Source organism: Paralichthys olivaceus, chromosome 22 (assembly GCF_024713975.1).
Source record: "Paralichthys olivaceus isolate ysfri-2021 chromosome 22, ASM2471397v2, whole genome shotgun sequence".
In the NCBI taxonomy this organism is placed as follows: domain Eukaryota; kingdom Metazoa; phylum Chordata; class Actinopteri; order Pleuronectiformes; family Paralichthyidae; genus Paralichthys; species Paralichthys olivaceus.
The window spans coordinates 16,170,329-16,187,599 of NC_091114.1; the positions used below are offsets into that span (position 1 = coordinate 16,170,329).

A 17,271-nucleotide genomic window follows, 5' to 3' on the forward strand; every position below is an offset into this window, starting at 1 on the left:
ATATATATATATATATATATACTATTTATAAATACTTATATTATTTTCAACACCTTTAAACAAATTAAATAAAATAAAATAAAAGCTTGAAATGTGAAAGCTTCCCCGGAACCTTTGTTCTCCGTGGCGTGTGTCGCCGCCGGACCGTCTCAGCTCACGGACTGACTTCCTGTGCGGACCGGTGTGTGCATGTGTGTGTGTCCGAGTTGTGTTGATTAAAAGTGTCGCTTCGTCTCAGACTCACAACCTGCTGGTGTTTCTCTGTGGAATCGAACCCACGGCGGTCGAGTCATGACTCACGTCTTTCGGAAGGTGAGTTTTATTTTTGTGTTCTGTTTCCGCTAAATGTTTGTTTTCGTCGCAGAGGTCAAAGAAGCTTCGTGTCAGTTTCACTCTCAGTTCATTTCTTCTTCTTCTCATAGTTTTAAATTATTTAACATCTCGAGTCTCAATAATACAAATGAATTAGATGAACTCAGAAGAAACAGGAAGAGGGTTGGCTAGCTGGGGAAGCTAATGATTAGCCTTGTTATCTTTCCCTCGAAGGATCAGCTGACACGTGACCAGGTTTAATGAATGGATGAATCACTGATTATTTATTGATTAAATGTGTTGGTCGATAAAGAAACCGAAGAGCTTCCGTCATTTCTGTATAAACGATGTTAAATGGATGAGAATGTTTTAATATGAAGTTTGATCCAGTTTTGTGTCTTTCCTGAAGAAATAATATAATTTTCACATGATTTCATTTAAATCTCACATGAAGCAGATGAGAGTTGACGTCGTTGTGTTTCATGTGTTCAGTTGCAGGCGTCTCTCAGTCGTCAGGTGTTTGTGTTAAATCCAACTCTTCCTTTCTGCAGGTGAGTGTTTCTCTGCTTTGCTCTTTAACTCTCATGTCAGTGTTTTATCACCGATAAACCACAGAATCTCAGGTTTTATTCTTATTTCAATATTTATCCACAACAGATGAATGTGAACGTATGACGTCTCCTTTAAGAGGAAAAAACACGATGAAGATCAAGTTGTTTGAAATGAAAAGCATCCTGTGTACAACTTGTGTATTTCGTTAAAAGTAATTCTGATCAGCTGGTTAATCGTCCGAACACGTCCTCTCGTTGTAAATCCTTCTCCTGACAACACATCCATGGTTTTCTTCTACAGGAGCACACCAAGCATCCAGCATCCTGTCTGGTGTAAGTTTAGATTTGTATGATTAAAACTCAGATTTATAGCTTGTGTACACAGAGTCGTACTCTAATGTACAGTCGCCCTTTTCAGGCACAGCGTCTGCGAACGAATATCACAACATGCCGACGCACGGGATCGGGAGATGGAAATATCTTTTGACAAAGAAAGTGGTGAGACTCAGAGACTGTCCATAATTTTCTATTTAGTTATTTTTTTAATGTATTTATTTAGTTTTCAATGAAGCCAATTTGTAAAAATGCTAATTTCCTGATTTCCTGTCATGAGAATAAATCAAAATCCTGGTGTGCAAACTTTATGTAGTTTTATTATTGTAATAATCCTCTTTCATAATGATTCCATTGGATAATGATATTTTTTAATAACTTCAGAAGTGGACGTCATGAATCGTTTGTTGTTGGTTTTGTTTGCAGCAAAAGAAAAAGAAAGACCGGCATCAGATGAAGCCGATCGTCCCGGCGACGGACACAGCGTACGGGACGCTGGACGTGAAGGTGTCGGGTTACGACATGACGCTGGTGGAGCGCTACACGCAGTACATCCACCACCTCTGCAACCGGCTCAGCATCAAAGTGTCTCTGTGGTGAGGACCTGAGAGTTTCCACTGAAACGCTTTTCTCAGGATAAAGTGCAGCTTAGAAAAATACTGTAACTGTTACATTTATTTTAAAGCCGTGCAGATAATCATCAGCCTTGATTTGTCTTTGTCTCTCGTGTGGGGACGCTCTGGTTGAACGTGTCCCCGATGCTGTAACAATATCTTCCAATGTCGGTTTGTCTCCTGCAGCCACGCTTTGCCAACCAGGACCACAGAAGTCATGCTGATGCAGGAGCACGGCACCAAGATGTTCGTCGATGCTGTGCTGAAGACTCACGAGCGAGTCGTCCAGGTAAAAACTCAGCTTTTACGTTTCCTTCAAACTCCCATCCCATCATCCTTCGTTTGTTTCACCGAGGAGAACCTGAACATATCTGTGTTTCATCTGCGTGTGTAGTTGAACAGCCTGAACACGACGTTATGTCCGGTCTTCATGGACGTTCTTTTAAAAAATCAACCAGAGGGAGTTCAACTTTCTGTGCAGGAGGTGAGTGAGCAGGAAAAGATGTGGAAAACCGAACTGCAAATAGTTTTAGGTTTATAATTATAGTTTAGGTTTTGTTCTATTTGATCCACTTCCCCCGTCAGACCCATGATAAACAGGATGTTGTGAGACTCCAGGTTTTCAGATGTGAGAGTTATCAGCTCGTTCATGGTTCTTACAGTAAACTGAATGTTTTCAGCTGTGGTGTACGTTTCAGTAACGAGCTGCTCTCTTCTTCTCTCGCTCTCAGCACACAGAGGCCGATTTCAAAGCTCGTTTCAAGGCTCGTCCGGAGCTGCAGGAGCTCATGAGTCACATGAAGCAATGAGCCGCTCGCTGTCATCACGGAAAACCTGTTTCACCTTCTGTATTTATTCCCTGACGTTCCTCGAGGAGCTCTGAAATAACTGTAAATGAAAGAATATAAACATAAACACTTGTTCTAAGAAAAATTAAAATGTATTTGAACTGCAGAGGCTCTGAGGATTTTGTGTTATTGTAGTATTTTCACAGAGAAGTATCACAAGTAGTAATAGAAAATGAGAGAACCCCTTTAAATTCTACAATCTTCTATTAGACCTCAGTACTTAAACCTTTATTATTTAAACAATTCAAATAGTTGCATTAGTTTTGTGCCTGAAAAAAAATCTTAAATACAACAAATAAAAACCTGCAGTGTTTTAGAGACGGAACTTTTTTCTGAGCTCATCGGTGGAAGAAATATTTGATTTATTATGTTTATTATTTTCTTTCGTTTGTGTAATAGAATTTAAATATTCACTAAATTCATGCAAATAAAATGTAATTAAAAAAAAAAGAGAATACTTCCCCCTGAAGTAGAAATACTCTTAGGTGAGAGTATCTTGAAGGTGAATGTACTGATTCTTTGTCTTCTTGGCAAAAAGCAACTTCAAGCGACACGACATAGGTTAGCAAATATATTTTAATATATAATATTTATATTCATTTTAGCACAATGACAATGGCATACTTTCAGGTCAGTCTCATTTAAATCATGACAAAAAGCCACATCTTTGAATTTCCTTTAATTACACCTCATGTCATATTTCATTGCAGTCGCTGCAAAATAAATCCTTAAGTGCGTCTTTTGCCCCGTGAGAGGAAAATCTTAGCAAAAGTTTCTAACAGCATTGAGTCCATGGCGTCCGACTGGGTTTTTTACGTAGAGAGCTGAACGTGGAAAATGTATGAGTGGACGTGATGACGCTCCTCACAGCCTCCGAGGCTACATCACTTCCTTTGTCTGAACCGATCAGCCGCGTGCACGTTGGCCAATAAATGATCACATTGTTTAGGATAATGAGTCTAAACCAACGACGCACGTTACGAGAGAAAACGAGAGAACACACGACCTGCAGCATTTCTTACTCTCACAACGTTGAGTTGTATGGTTGTACGTCACAGCTGAGGTTAAAGAATTTCAATTAAAATACCGCAAATGCATTGTGGGAAAATCTGCTGCTTGGAGGTTAGTCTTTCAAAAATCACGGAGCTCTCTCCGCCTTCCTGGGTTTTGAGATAATCCGTTCAATGCTGACACCTAATGAGACTTTTCAAGCGCCGTCCTGTCACCTCCTCTGAAACACGTCTTTCGGCTTCATGTTGCCACGGCGACACATCACACGTCTCCGGTTCAGACTTGGAATCAGCTTCTGTGATGTTTTACCGCGCAACACACTCACACCGGAAAACATCGGACACAAAGATCGTTCACAACAAACAGGAGAAATCGTCAGAGGTCGAGCGTGAGGCCTCCGAGGCCGTGAAGCCCGGCGGTCTGGGATTAACAGACGTTGGCACTTTTACCTATTGAGATGCAGAACTTCGCTTTTATTTGTGCAACAAATGTAAACTTTATTTGCCAAAATTCAAAGAAAAAGATTTTTTTATTTCCAGCTCCAAACGTACGTACGCGGTTTAATAAAACGTTTTCACAATATTCAGGAACGTCCAGCGACTTCTCCTGCGGTGGTTAAATAACTCGATACGACCGACCAGACTCTCAGCATTCACGACATCAAAGCACCTCGTTACCCTTTAATCTCACCATTGTACAGCATCTTGCGCCACATTCAAAATGATGCTAACTAACTGCAGACGTGTGGTGTCTCAGCTACAAGCCTCTAAACTGTCCGTCACTACTTCCTCTACTCGATCCAGCACTGATCTCCATTCATCACTTCATCATATCCCATTTAACATTCACCTTAAAACATTTCAAACTAAAGGTAGCAGGTAAACCTGTGGAGCCTCGGTTGTTCAATATTAAATATATAAACAGTATATTTAAAGGGGTGACGCTAAAAATAAATAAATCAACCATGAAATTTAATATTTCCCATTAAATACTCATGTTTTTTAAAGTTTCATTTATTTAGTTGGCTAACGTGTCTGGATTCTTCAGCCGTTTTATCTAACTCCAGTTTACTAGAGCGCTAAATTAAAAGCTGGCTACCGCTTTGTTAATTATACACAATTAAATCATCTATTTATTCAATAATGAACTGATTTTTTTTACCCAATTGTTTTTTTCCAGCGAGTAGAACGAGGAAAATACTTTGAATCGAAATACTAACAAACATTTTCTCTAAAACCTCGACAAACAACTCACGACCCGGTCCTCGTTAAATCTGCTGCTGTTGGTGCGATGTGACACGACTACACACACACACAAACAAAATGGCGGATGATGGTTTTCGTGACCGCTCTTTTCTTTTGTCATGATTCGGAAACTCTGAATAAAATCATTTTACAAGCAGTGACCACGACACATCTGAGCAAATACGATACAGTAAAACATAAAATGCTCATATCCGTTAATACAATGAAATGAGTATCGCATTTTCTTTTTTTTTCTTTTTCTTCTTGTTGCTAAATAATCACCCACAGCCCAAACAGCAAAAAACGTAACTGAGGAGAATAGCATGTTATAAAAGTGTAGATGCCTGGTCTGCTTGAGTCCAGTTAGTAAAACAAAACCAGGACACGTAAAAACAACAACATACAGGCATTAAATAAATTAATCCATTTCAAAAACAAACACAGTGATAGATATTCAAAATACATATTTACAACGTAATAAAACGAAAGAAGACACAGTCTCGTCCTTAAGGGAGAATGATAATCTGGTTTGGATTTAAATTGACTGTTAGTTTTACATGTGGACACGTCTGCCTCTTCGCTCCGTCCTTCACCCACACATTGGTTATATTCAGGTATTCACCATAAATACATATATGTATTTTAGTAGGTTTATACTTTGCAGCATTTACTAAGTTGATATGTACTCGGTACATGGAAATCCAAATTCTGACATCATTAGTGACTGATATGTTGATATATTATGTGCCAGTGGCTACAGAGGAGAACGCTAATCAACACAAACATGGAATCTGCCTGGTAGTCTTCGACTTCGGGGGGGGGGGGGGGGGGGGACTAGGAAGACAACATAAAAAAAACAAAGGGGGAGCGGCACAGCCATGTTTGGATGAATTTTAAGTACTTCAGTGATTAACCTGAATTTGAACGTAAGCTTCAACCAGGAGAATCTAGAGCATCAGGCAGTTGGGTTTATTTTCTCGTGTACAGATATCGGATACTCAAAATACCACAGACTTACTAACATTGCCTACTGAACTTCTGAGAGTAAAATAAAATGAAATAAAATAGGATTAAAAGTCACTTGGTCAAATACACCTAAAGTCACAAGCTGCTATTCAGAAAGCACTTTCAAATTAAAACAAAGAAAAATCAGATACAATGGCCCAACTTCTCCTTCGCGGATATTTTGTACAAGAATGGAAACACGAGCTAAAGTCGGCCTTTTGGTTTGTAGAAAGTACCGAAGCTCTGGAATTGGTCGGTGACGGTCCCAAACGTTCCGCGGCAGTAGTTACATCCATTTTAAACACTGAGCAGGACCATTACCCACAGGTCATAGCAGTAAGCACGACTGCCTCAGCTCTGTGACTGATCCCGGGTCGTGTTCTACAGTCTCAAAGCACAGGAGGGCAGCTACCGCTTCACTTGGGGTCCGGCCTCGCTAGACGGGACAGTTTGGACCCTGAGGGGGAAAATCCACCCAGATACAAAACAATAGTTTATGATGAAATGTTGCATTTTGCAGTTTTTTTTTAATATGAATTTGAGTTTGATAGAGGCCCCGTCTTTGTCCGGGGAATAAAACGTTTGATTAAACTCAGATTCTAACAGTCTAACAGACCAGAGTGGTCTCAGGATGCCTGTGGATGTCTGACCGAAACAACTGAACCATAAATGATCATGTCAAAGTATTTCTATGCAGACTATTCCTTTAACAAACCATAAAAAACTCCATCTGGATGTTCTATGTAGAGAAACACGTCCTCGCTGCACATGCTCAGACATCAACGTACAACTGAATGTCGGGATCTCGTCTCGTCACAATTTGAGAGCTTGGTCCGTTAGATTAAGCGATTTGTTCCGAGGGTACGTAACAGTGCAGAATTTTCCTACGGACGTAAAATGCATAGGACACAAATCAGTTGAACACTACGGCATACGGCAAGCAATACAAAAGAAAAAGAAAACTAGACAAAAGTCTTGGTCGTTGGCACTGGGGTCGAGGAGGGGGGGGGCGGGGCAGAAACAGATCCACAGACTGACACTGAAGTCCTCAGTAAGTTTCAAAATAAAAGTAGCAACGCTCTCTTTAAAAAGCGAGAGCCGTTTTGATTAACCTCACGCGTGCCGGCGTCCGTCCTCGCCTCACGCACGATCTCTCACAGCCGTGAAAAATTTCGGGGTGAACACAAAGTCGGCTAAGGCTTCGTCGCGGGGAAAAGAGACACAGTGTTCAAAAGAGCAGTTATTTTAGTCAAGTTTCAACAGTCTTGCTATCGTGATGGTGCGTGGCGGGAATGGCATAGTCAGAAGGTTATGAGCCATTGAGTGCATTAGAAATCCAAAATTCTCTTTTGACATTTTCCGCTTCTTTAACTTCAATCTATTTCCTCACTTTGCCTTTGATTCAAAGATAAATCACATTCTGGTCAGTTATCGTCTGTGCAACAAATGAAATGGCAAAAACTAAACGGGTGAAAGAAACGTTGGTGTTTGTCTCCTTTTGTTTCACGCAGCACACGTTCACACTTTAAATAAAATATCCGATATACTCTTAATTTGTTCGCTCTGAATTGTTCTGATAAATGTAGGTACAGTGAGAATTTGCTGCTTTTTGCTGTGTTCCCTTTATAGAACACACACGACACGCCCATATATTATTTTTGCTATATTTTCTTTCAATATATTATTTGCGTATATACATGTGCAGATTTTCACACTCACTGGTCCAATTAATGTAAAGAAAACCTCTGGACAGGGAGCGTCCATCGTATAGAAATAACTAAAGCTATAATTTCTATTTTCTGTAAATAACTATAAGCTATAAGCTAAAGGCAAATATTGGCTTTTCCTATTAAATCGACTTTAAATATTTTCCTCTAAAATATGACTTTTGTCGCTCTTTAAACATGATATAATTATCTGCATAAGAGTAAAGGGAATGCATCGTAACTGTCGAGTCTTTTGAGATAAACTTTTGTTTCATCACTCGTGGCAACTTGATAACAGATGTTTAATGAACGGGAGTTTGACATTTGGGGAAATGCGCTTATTTGCTTTCTTTCTGTGAATTGTTGTGCGTTCACGTGACGTCAGAACGACGCCATATCAAGTCGAAACAACTTTCATACTCGAGGTACCGTGTTGTTGACGTCATCTCTTGTCACTCAAATTTTACAATCAGTTCTGAATAGTTGCTCTCATGAATTTCACTGACTTATGCTGTTGAACACATCCAGGTGTAGCATCCTCGATGTCGTAACTTAGTTTGTGCCAAAACATATAGTTGCTAGTTCTAATGTGAACTTTGTCACTGTTGTTTTCTCTCCACTGCTCGTCCATCTCACAAGAACCAAACATCCACTTTTTAGCCGTGCAGACGTTTCTATGATTAATGTGCAAAAGTTTGAAATTACTGAAATGCCTGTCGCACTTGGTCGTTTTGCTTTGCTCTGTGTTGTTGTGCACATATTGTAAAGTGTTGCCACGGTGGCGTTTAAACGCTGTAAACACATAAATACAACACATTTTGTTTAGTGTCCATGTTTTTTCCACATTCCCACTTCAAAGCACATGAACACATCAAAGCCAGCACAACAACATCACAAACGGGACCTTCCGAGGAGCACGTCAGAGAGTTAGTATCTCGAGCGAAGCTTAAAGACCGGATGGCTGGCTTTGAACAAAAGCTAATAAAATCCGCTAACCAGCTCATACAATGCATCTATTCATTTGTACAGAATCCAAAGTGTAAAAACAAGAATAATCAAGCTAGCTGTTTTGCCGTTTCCAGTATTTATCCAAACGCTAACCTACTGTTAACTTCAACTTCATGTTTAAAGTTTTGCTTCTTTTTTTCACAGCAAGAAAGCAAATAAGCAAATTTTGAACTAATCCTTTCACATTACAAACTAAAATGCAGCTCTACACTAAAATTAGCAGTGTTGTATAAATGAACCAGAGTCGTACGTGTGAGATTTCGATGACGTTATCTTCTAACTTACTTTTCATTAACTTGAGCTTTGTTTTAAAAATAGTTTTTAAACTATTAAACATTTCTGTTTGATTTATCTCCTGATGGTTGTTTTCAGTTCGGTACGTTTCTGACATTTTGCACATTCAAGGTGAAGTAAGAAAAAAAAACTGCAGAGTCATGATTACGTACAAACTTCTTCTACGTGTGTGTGTGACGATAAAACCTTGCCATTTCATTTCGTTGTTAAGTTTTGAAGTTTGTAGTTTTCAAAATCAAATGTGCGGATGTCGTCTTTGTTTTAACAGTCACATCCTCGACTACCATGCACACACACACACACACTCACACACACACACACTCACACACACACTCATTATATTCTGACCCACTCAGCATTAAATCCAGGACTCTCTCTCTTTTTCTCTCACACACATACACTGTCGATCCTTCGCCAGATTTCTTCTTCTATTGTCTTTTTCAGCGGCTGCCTGTGTGGTTCTGTGCCATGGCGGGCGTGTGTTAGTGCAGGGAGGAGGTGGGTGTGGCTGGATGTGTGTAAGTGTGTGTGTGTGTGTGTGTGTGTGTGTGTGTGTGAGTGTGAGGAGCGTGATGGGGGTGAAGCCGGGGGGGGGGGGGGCGGATGGGGCTGGTCAGAAATTGGTTGGTCGGTTGATTAGAGTGCCAGGAGTGAAGAAATCAAGTTGTGAGATCAGGGCTGGGGAGTCGTACCCTCACACTTTTTTAGGGGGAGGTGCCAACTTGATGATCTCATCTTCAGAGGGCTGGCGGATGATGTCTTTTTTATCGGCGGGTGGGGGGGAGGGGGGGGAGGGGGGGTAGTTGGAAAAAGAGGAAAGAGACAGAAAATCGTAAGAAATCTGCATCTCAAACAACTTTATTTGAAGCCATCACATTCTATATCGTAGACTTTGTAGAAAGATGGACGACAGCACAGCTCCCCAAAAGTGAAGCCAGAGTATCTTTATCGCCCCCTGGTGGCTGGCTGCAGTGTCAATCATGAGGTTCACACTGTTTTATGGCATCGAACTAATTTCATCAATTGATTCGTAAAACTTACAGAAGAGTTTGAACAAATTACAGTTTGATAAAATCGACCTAAAATGACAGACACCATCTTTGAGGAAACTTTATTTGACATGTACTCTTTTATTTTGATCCATGTCCCGTTTGCTGACATGGAGGAGTTGGGGTTTATGACCTATACTGGAGCTCACCACCAGGGGGGAGAGAGTCTTTGGCTTCACTTCAGGAGAAACAAACGAATATAACAAGGATATATAGTTTGATTATTTATTACTCTCAAATATTATTATTGATGGTGGTTTTAGAATCTGGTTCTGATCAGGTTTTAAAATGAGCCCTTGAAACGACGACTATTCAGAATTTACTACAACACAAATCCAGACCTTGATTCCTAATTTCTAAATATTCGCAGAGTTAATCTGTAGATTATTAATAATGTGATTTGTGTTTAAGTACTGAAGTTGAGACAGTGTTCTGTTTAGCCACTAGAGGGCAGAATTTTACCAGATTTGCATGAACAGGAGTCCAGAGAGCACCCGTCCCTTTATAACCAGTAAGAGCTGCTGCAGTGAGTGTTACCTTTGTATTTCTTGGCCGAGGGGATGCGTGTGAGCTTGGTGTCGATCTCCTCGTCCTCAGAGATCTTGAGCACGGTGGTGCGGTACTCGATCACCCTCGTCAGCAGGTCCGGTCGCCGCGAGATCTCAAAGATGTGCTCGATGTACGACAGGTTATCTGCACGGGAGGTGTTGTTACAGGGTGTTTTCACACGTGATGCAGAGATGCTTCACACGTCGGTTTCAGAGGAAATAAGAAGAAGCACAGAAATAAATTCTGAAACATGTGATTTAACGTTTGTCTCACCCTGGGCCAGCTTGTCATTCTTCTCCAGGTAGCTGAACCACTCCTTGGAGGAGGTGATGTTGTTGCTCTGGTCCTCGGGGATGTCCTCCTTACAGGCCGACTTGAGCTGCTCCAAGTCCTCGTTGGTGATGTTTTCAGACAGGTCGCTGAGCAGAGAGCTGTACTCCGCCATGTTCTGGAGAGAGGAGAGGACAGAGGGTTAGACTGACGGAATGAGCTGAAGTCTCAAGAGCAAAGAGCAGTGGTTTAAAATATCCGCCATGTTGTTAAATTCTTCGGTGTGCACAGCAGCCCAACTTCTTCCTACACTCAGTCAGGACGTCCTGACTAACGACAATAGCAGCGATGGAAAAGCACAAACGAGCGACTGAGAGCCGAATGAATCAGACGGATGAATCTTCTGGTCTGTTTTTAATGGAGGAAGAGACAAAGACTTCTGTCAGCGTTAGGTTTTTGTTTTCTATTGTAAATCCATCTATTAATAAAGTAATCGTCAGTTGAAGGTCACGAGTGGTGATATTCTACATTTTCCCCTTTGTCAAAGTAAATACGATCCCATGAAGGAGGTGGTCCAGAGGTTTGGTTTTCAGGAACAGCTGTGGAAGGATTCAGTGTTTCGGCACGCTGTGGTTACGGATCAGGCGACAAGGAATGAGTCTTTTTAACTTCGCTGGGTTTAGGTTGTCCTCACAGAGATGAGGTATGTGTGTGTGTGTGTGTGTGTGTGTGTGTGTGTGTGTGTGTGTGTGTGTGTGTGTGTGTGTGTGTGTGTGTGTGTGTGTGTGTGTGTGTGTGTGTGTGTTGGTAAGTGAGCTGTTGTTCAGAACATGCAGTGAAAAAACAAGACGACAACCAAAAAAAAAACCCCACAGTGAATGAGGCAGAAAAAAACCGACAGTGATTCAGACGTGTTGTGAGGCCGTCTGCTCCGGCCGTGGACGGGCCAACGCTGGCTTTCACAGTTCACACACGTTTCAGATTGCGGCTCGTGTCTCGGGAATTAAAATATTTGGGTCAAGCTCTTCATATGCATCTTTTCATCCACACGATTGCAAACATCGAGGCAAACACTCCTGCAGAGACAGTAAGTGGGTGAGTGGGTCCTCGGGGTGGATGGTCGGTAGATGTTAGGTGGGTGGGAGCACTTTAATGATCCCAACCTGGAGATTTCTTTCTGAGAAATCTGTCCAAGCAAACCTAAAACCAAGCAGGCGACGTTTGAGGGCAAGTGCAGGGTTTTGAGTGAAAGCAGCGCAGAAGGTGAAGGTGAAGTCAACACGTCCTCGTTTAAAACTGAACGAACACTCTGGAACGAAGACAATGAAAAAAATGTTGATGATCTTGATCCAACGATTTGCTTTGAGACAACTTCGGGGAGTGATAGAAGTCGGAGGAGAGCTGCCTCCCTTCTGCCATGACGCACCTCCCCACACTCCTCTTTTTATCTTCTTTTTTTTCTCACCCCCACTCCCCCGCCCCCACCCCCCCCCCCCTCCTGTCACTGGCCTCCATGAAGCTGGCGAGGGGCTTTCGCTCAGTGCAGTGCATCATGGGCACTGGCACGGAGCTCTGTCTGCCTCTGATCCCCTCGGTCTCATCGCAGATAAACACGCTGCACAGAAAAACCCAGAAGAGCTCAGCGATGAGTGGGGTGACCTATATAACAGAGCCCGTGTTCCCCGCAGCTGCCACCAGGGGGCCTGCATCAGACACTGAGAGAGCCAGCGTGTGTGGAGCAATGAGATCGTTACTTAATCGTCTCTAGCTTTAGCTCACAGGGACATATGGAAGACAGATGATGCTCCATAGCTGAAGAGGAAACACTGCAACACCTTTTTTTCTTATTGTTAAAAATATAAAACTTACTGATACAACTAGTGAGGAGATGAACGTCTCTGCAGGCTCCACAGACAAGTCATGTCAGAATGAACAATAAAAAATAAAAAGTAAAGACGATGGGAATCATGTAATGTAATAACGTCCCAGTGGCTGATTTAAGGTCAGATTTGTGTGTCTGTTCTCTACGGACTAATGGTGGCGTTTGGTTTGACGGATCCACGATCTGAGCCTCAGGGAAAGAACACAATGATGACAGAGCGCTTTTACTGCGAGTGTGTGTGTGTGTGTGTGTGTGTGTTTTAATTCAGTCTTAAACGTCACATTCATGTCTCTCAAACCAGAGCAACTTGTCCAATCAACACAAAGTTCTGTGTGAGACAGAGCAGGGATCTGCACCTTAACTCCAGTGAATACATGGAGGGTCTGAATACTGTGTGTGTGTGTGTGTATGTGTGTGTGTGTGTGTGTGTGTGTGTGTCTGTGTCTCAAACTGCAACTTTTTGAATTGTGTGTTTGTGCTTCCACTCATGAGCTTGTGAATTGTGTCTGCAGGGAGTGAAAGAACGAGTGTGTGTGTGTGTGTGTGTGTGTGTGTGTGTGTGTGTGTGTGTGTGTGTGTGTGTGTGTGTGTGTGTGTGTGTGTGTGTGTGTGTGTTGCCCTGCCTGCTCTGTTTTGCACCACAATGAACTGGCGCTGCTTTTGTGCACTTTTGGAGGAGAAGGGGGAGGAAAAAACAACAATGGAGAGAGTGGTTACATTTAGTCTTTCACTCCCCCCTGCTCCCCCACGTCGCCCCCTGTCTCTTCCTCCTTAAACTCCACCGACCGTTCAATAGCGAGGCCTCCACCAGACCATGTGAAATCACCTCGCATGTGATATCATCACGTTATAAATGTAGAACATTAAGTTTCCTCCGCAGTCTAAAAACTGAGAAGGAGATGCTGCTTCACTCCGGCTCGCGGCGGCACAGATTAAGAAACGGAGTAACGCTAAAAAAAACTCGGAGACTCAAGTCGTGCTGAAAATAGACGAGGACGTTTTTAACGATACGTATTTAAAACACCCGAAATGCCAGACTTAAAGTTCGCAAGCAGATTTTAGAAGCGAGTGTGGAGAATAAAACGCTGGCGTACACAACCAATCCGGCCTCTTCAGCACTGCGAGCTCCGCCCATCGTAACGGTTTGAGTACTTTGTTAATTAAAGTGCTAAAATGGCTGAAATGAACTTCCATAGATAACATATAACATACTTACAACATCATATTTACAATAGTTGTACTTGTTTTGGCTCCAGCAGGAATCCGTATTAAATATAAGTACACAGAGAAACAAGACGGACGGCGTTTTGTACAAAAGTTACACGAGGTGAAAACTGAGCACGTTGTGTTTTCTCTGTAAACTTGTGGTCATGCTGCGAGTCTGTGAAATCCCCTCCGACTCATGCCCCCCCCCCCCTGTGTCTCTGGGACGAGCCTGACACTGCGTCCATACATAGAGACCCACTGTGCTTCACATTCTCACCAACACAAACATGCTTTTGTCTCTGCAGCCTCTGTGTGTGTGTGTGTGTGTGTGTGTGTTTAAATGTGAGACAAAGAGTTGTCATTGAAATTAAAATTACAAAGTATCGCTCGGCGATGTTTTCAATCGTGGTCTGAAAAGTAAAAATATATAATTTCTCTAAGCACAGACTCACTTCATGAACAGAAACTGTTATTCTGTGTAATGAGCTAAATGTGGAAGGTTACTGGTGCAGAGACACTTTTCTTCAGCAGTTCTGACAGATGATCTGCTCGTGGCAGCGTAGCAGCAACTTTTCTCTTACGTTAACGTAAAGAGTGCAAACGTTTGTGAAGTGGAAAAAATGAAGCAAAAATCTTTTTTGTTGCCCCCTGCATCCTCCACGTTAGCAGATGGGACACAGAGCAAACTAGAAAGTGAAAGAACACGTTGAGATGGTTTCTGTCATTTTAGGTAGTTCATCACAGTGATGTTTGTTCATATCTGACTCGTGATTGGTCCAGAGCGTTAATCTGCTGGACCTCCACACCTCAATCGCCACCGATTCCAAAACGACGCCATGAGCTCAAGACGCAGCAGCAGCAACACGCAGGACGTTCTGGCTTCGTTTGTGCCGCGACCTTCTCAGTGATTTTCACGTTCTTGCTGTAGCTAGGCCGGCGACTCGTCCACGTGATCTTTGCTCACGGCAGCGGTCGAGCCATATTTACCATCAAGCGCACGAATGCGGTCCCGAGGCCGAGCGTGCACGAGCACAGATCACGTCAGGTACAAATGTCGGGAAGAGCTCGGCCTCGTGCACTTACACACAATCCACTCCCCGTTACGAGCCTCACATGTCACTGGTGTGATACTCGACCTGCTGAGTGCTTCTCTTTGTTAAGATCCCACACACACACACACACACACACACACACACACACACACCACCAAAAACTCCATTCACCCTCCACACCAATGACGTTGCCATGGAAACCAGACCTGGCTTTGCCTTTAGGCCTGGAGACTGTTACCTAGCGACGGGGCAGAAACCCGCCCCTGCCTTCCCCTCCTCACCTCACCTCACCCCCTTCCTGCCCCCTTTCAGAATAAAAGGCCCCACTCGGATGATTGACACATAACCCCCCCCCCCACCTATATTATTATTATTATTATTATTAGACAATAGTAGATTTTTAATGCAATTCAGACATTTGTTACAGTCACATGATCAATATTAGCTCTGCAACTCTCACTGCTTTTTATCAACGGCACACACACTCTCTCTCTCTTTTCCCTTCACACACACACACACACACACACGGCGCTGGCCAACAGTGCTGGACTTCAGCACGGAGAAAAGCCTTAACATTTTACCATGGCAACAAAACCACCAGGACTGCAGCCCGACAGTCTGTTGGGATAAGGAACAGACTCTGTTGCGTGGACTTCTTCACAGTCCATCCACACAGAATCAATCCATCGATAAAGCGACGAGTCACTTCAACGCAGCGACAGGTTGCTCGTTGGATGGGTCTCAATCAGGGGCCGCATCCTTCGTAGGGCCGAAGACCGATTGTGTCACAGCGCTGCCACTAGAGCTGAAGGAGGCAACACGTAAATTAAGACAAAGCTCGTGTGTTTGTCTCATAGATTGTATTTGGCGATTGGCTTCATTCAGGGGAAATGTGTCGTCCATCTTTATTCATACCTTCATTCAGTTTGTCCTTAAAGTAAACGTTCCCTTGTTGTGCCATCTTTCATAAACCTGACTCCTCACCTCCTTTCCTCCCTGATTGGTTCTTCTCTTCCTCCCTTTGTGCTCTTCTGTCCTGTTCCTTCATATTTTACATGTCAGAGCGCGCGAGCAGTTAGTCTCCATCTCCTTCATTAAATCTCTCATTAAATACACCCTGACCTTTCAGAACCTCCCCTCCTCTCCTCCCTCTCTCTGCGAGGCAGAGAGTAGGAGTCCCGCCCACTCTCCATCTTCAAATCTCTCACGATACTCACCTCGACTTGACAGAAATCTGCTCCATGTGCGGCGGTGTCTATTCTGGAACGGCCTAGCTCTCCGGAAAATGAACAATGTTTATGAAAGGTGCCACATTTTAACTGATCTTAAATCTTCTCCTCTTTTCTCTGCATCTCTCATTCTCAGACTTCCCTTTCTCCCTCAGAATAAACAGCAGGCGGTGAGGGATCAGAGAGTGGGAGGCTGAGTCTCGCTCAGTTTCGGGTCGAAGCAAAAGCCTGCCTCCGAAATCATCTTCTCAGCTCGGGAAGTCTCTGAGAAGTAATTCAGCTTCTCTGTGCCTTAACTCGTTCAGTCATTTCACTTCAACCCACTCGTCCTCCTCTCTGCTGTCGTTGCTTTCCTATTATGAAACAATCTGAAAACTAGAATTACCTCCCTGTGGTTGTCTCCAACAACAAGTGCGCTTTTAAGTTTACACATTTATTTTCCCAAACTGATGTGAGGTCACTGTAATATTCGACCCGAAGCAGGGGGGCCGGGTCAGAACCGCGGCCGCTCCCCGAGGACTCATTCCTCCACAGGCACTTCAGTTTGTCTTTGAGTCCAAGTGACAACTTTTCAGTATTTGAACCACCCAGTCAAGAGGACAAACTCAAATGTATAAATCTTCCTCAGTCTCTTTCTGCCTCACTGCTTCACGCTTCAGTGTGTGAAACACTGCAGAGTCAGGGTCGCTCTCCTCCAACAGGCATTGATCAGTGCTGCAGGCGCTTAACGAACCCAACCTGCCTCCCTGCGGGTTTCTAGTCCGGCAGCAAACAACAAACAAGGCGCCTCCTGCAGACGCCGACCGGGGAGGAGGAGGAAACGCGGTCGACGAGCCCATCGACGTGCAGCAGCTTTAACCAGCGCAGCTGCGCGGCGGCTTCGTGCTGGGCTCCAGAATGACACCAGGCTGTTGGCGTGCAGCTGCACCTCCTTTCTCATTTTCACTGCCGTGGTTTCGATTCTTTGTCTGAGCTGATTCTACTTCCTGTTTGGAAGCGTCAGCTGCTGCAGATCTTCTGTCTCATGATCAGATCGTTGTTCGGCTCCTGTGAAGGAATCTGTGACGTTTGACTTGTTTTTAAATGTAAATATTCTCTGTAGAGTTTG

General features: G+C 43.2%; 2 protein-coding genes across 2 annotated transcripts in view; one reads left to right on the plus strand and one right to left on the minus strand.

The window, feature by feature from the left end:
• The first annotated feature begins 125 nt into the window (after nucleotides 1-125).
• mrpl48 (mitochondrial ribosomal protein L48) lies at nucleotides 126-2,764 on the plus strand. The gene is made up of 8 exons (XM_020107546.2): nucleotides 126-312; nucleotides 805-863; nucleotides 1,165-1,196; nucleotides 1,282-1,361; nucleotides 1,623-1,792; nucleotides 1,997-2,099; nucleotides 2,205-2,294; nucleotides 2,542-2,764. The coding sequence occupies exons 1-8, from the start codon at nucleotides 292-294 to the stop codon at nucleotides 2,617-2,619; spliced, it is 633 nt and encodes a 210-aa protein (XP_019963105.1). The 5' UTR covers nucleotides 126-291; the 3' UTR covers nucleotides 2,620-2,764.
• Nucleotides 2,765-3,216: 452 nt separating this feature from the next.
• Nucleotides 3,217-17,271, minus strand: part of LOC109642661 (proliferation and apoptosis adaptor protein 15) — a 32,152-nt gene continuing 18,097 nt past the window's right edge. The window contains exons 2-4 of the mRNA XM_069518530.1: nucleotides 10,798-10,972; nucleotides 10,513-10,668; nucleotides 3,217-9,685 (exon numbers count right to left, since the gene is read on the minus strand). Coding sequence (XP_069374631.1) covers nucleotides 9,621-9,685; nucleotides 10,513-10,668; nucleotides 10,798-10,969 — 393 coding nt within the window. The 5' untranslated portion in view covers nucleotides 10,970-10,972 and the 3' untranslated portion in view covers nucleotides 3,217-9,620. The remainder of the gene's footprint in view (nucleotides 9,686-10,512; nucleotides 10,669-10,797; nucleotides 10,973-17,271) is intronic.

Bases quoted from the DNA above. Each gene is read 5' to 3' on its own strand.
- mrpl48 (XM_020107546.2), top strand. From the start codon at position 292: ATGACTCACGTCTTTCGGAAG. The intron at 313-804 runs GTGAGTTTTATT...TCATGTGTTCAG, and splicing joins TGACTCACGTCTTTCGGAAG to TTGCAGGCGTCTCTCAGTCG. The intron at 1,197-1,281 runs GTAAGTTTAGAT...CGCCCTTTTCAG, and splicing joins CATCCAGCATCCTGTCTGGT to GCACAGCGTCTGCGAACGAA.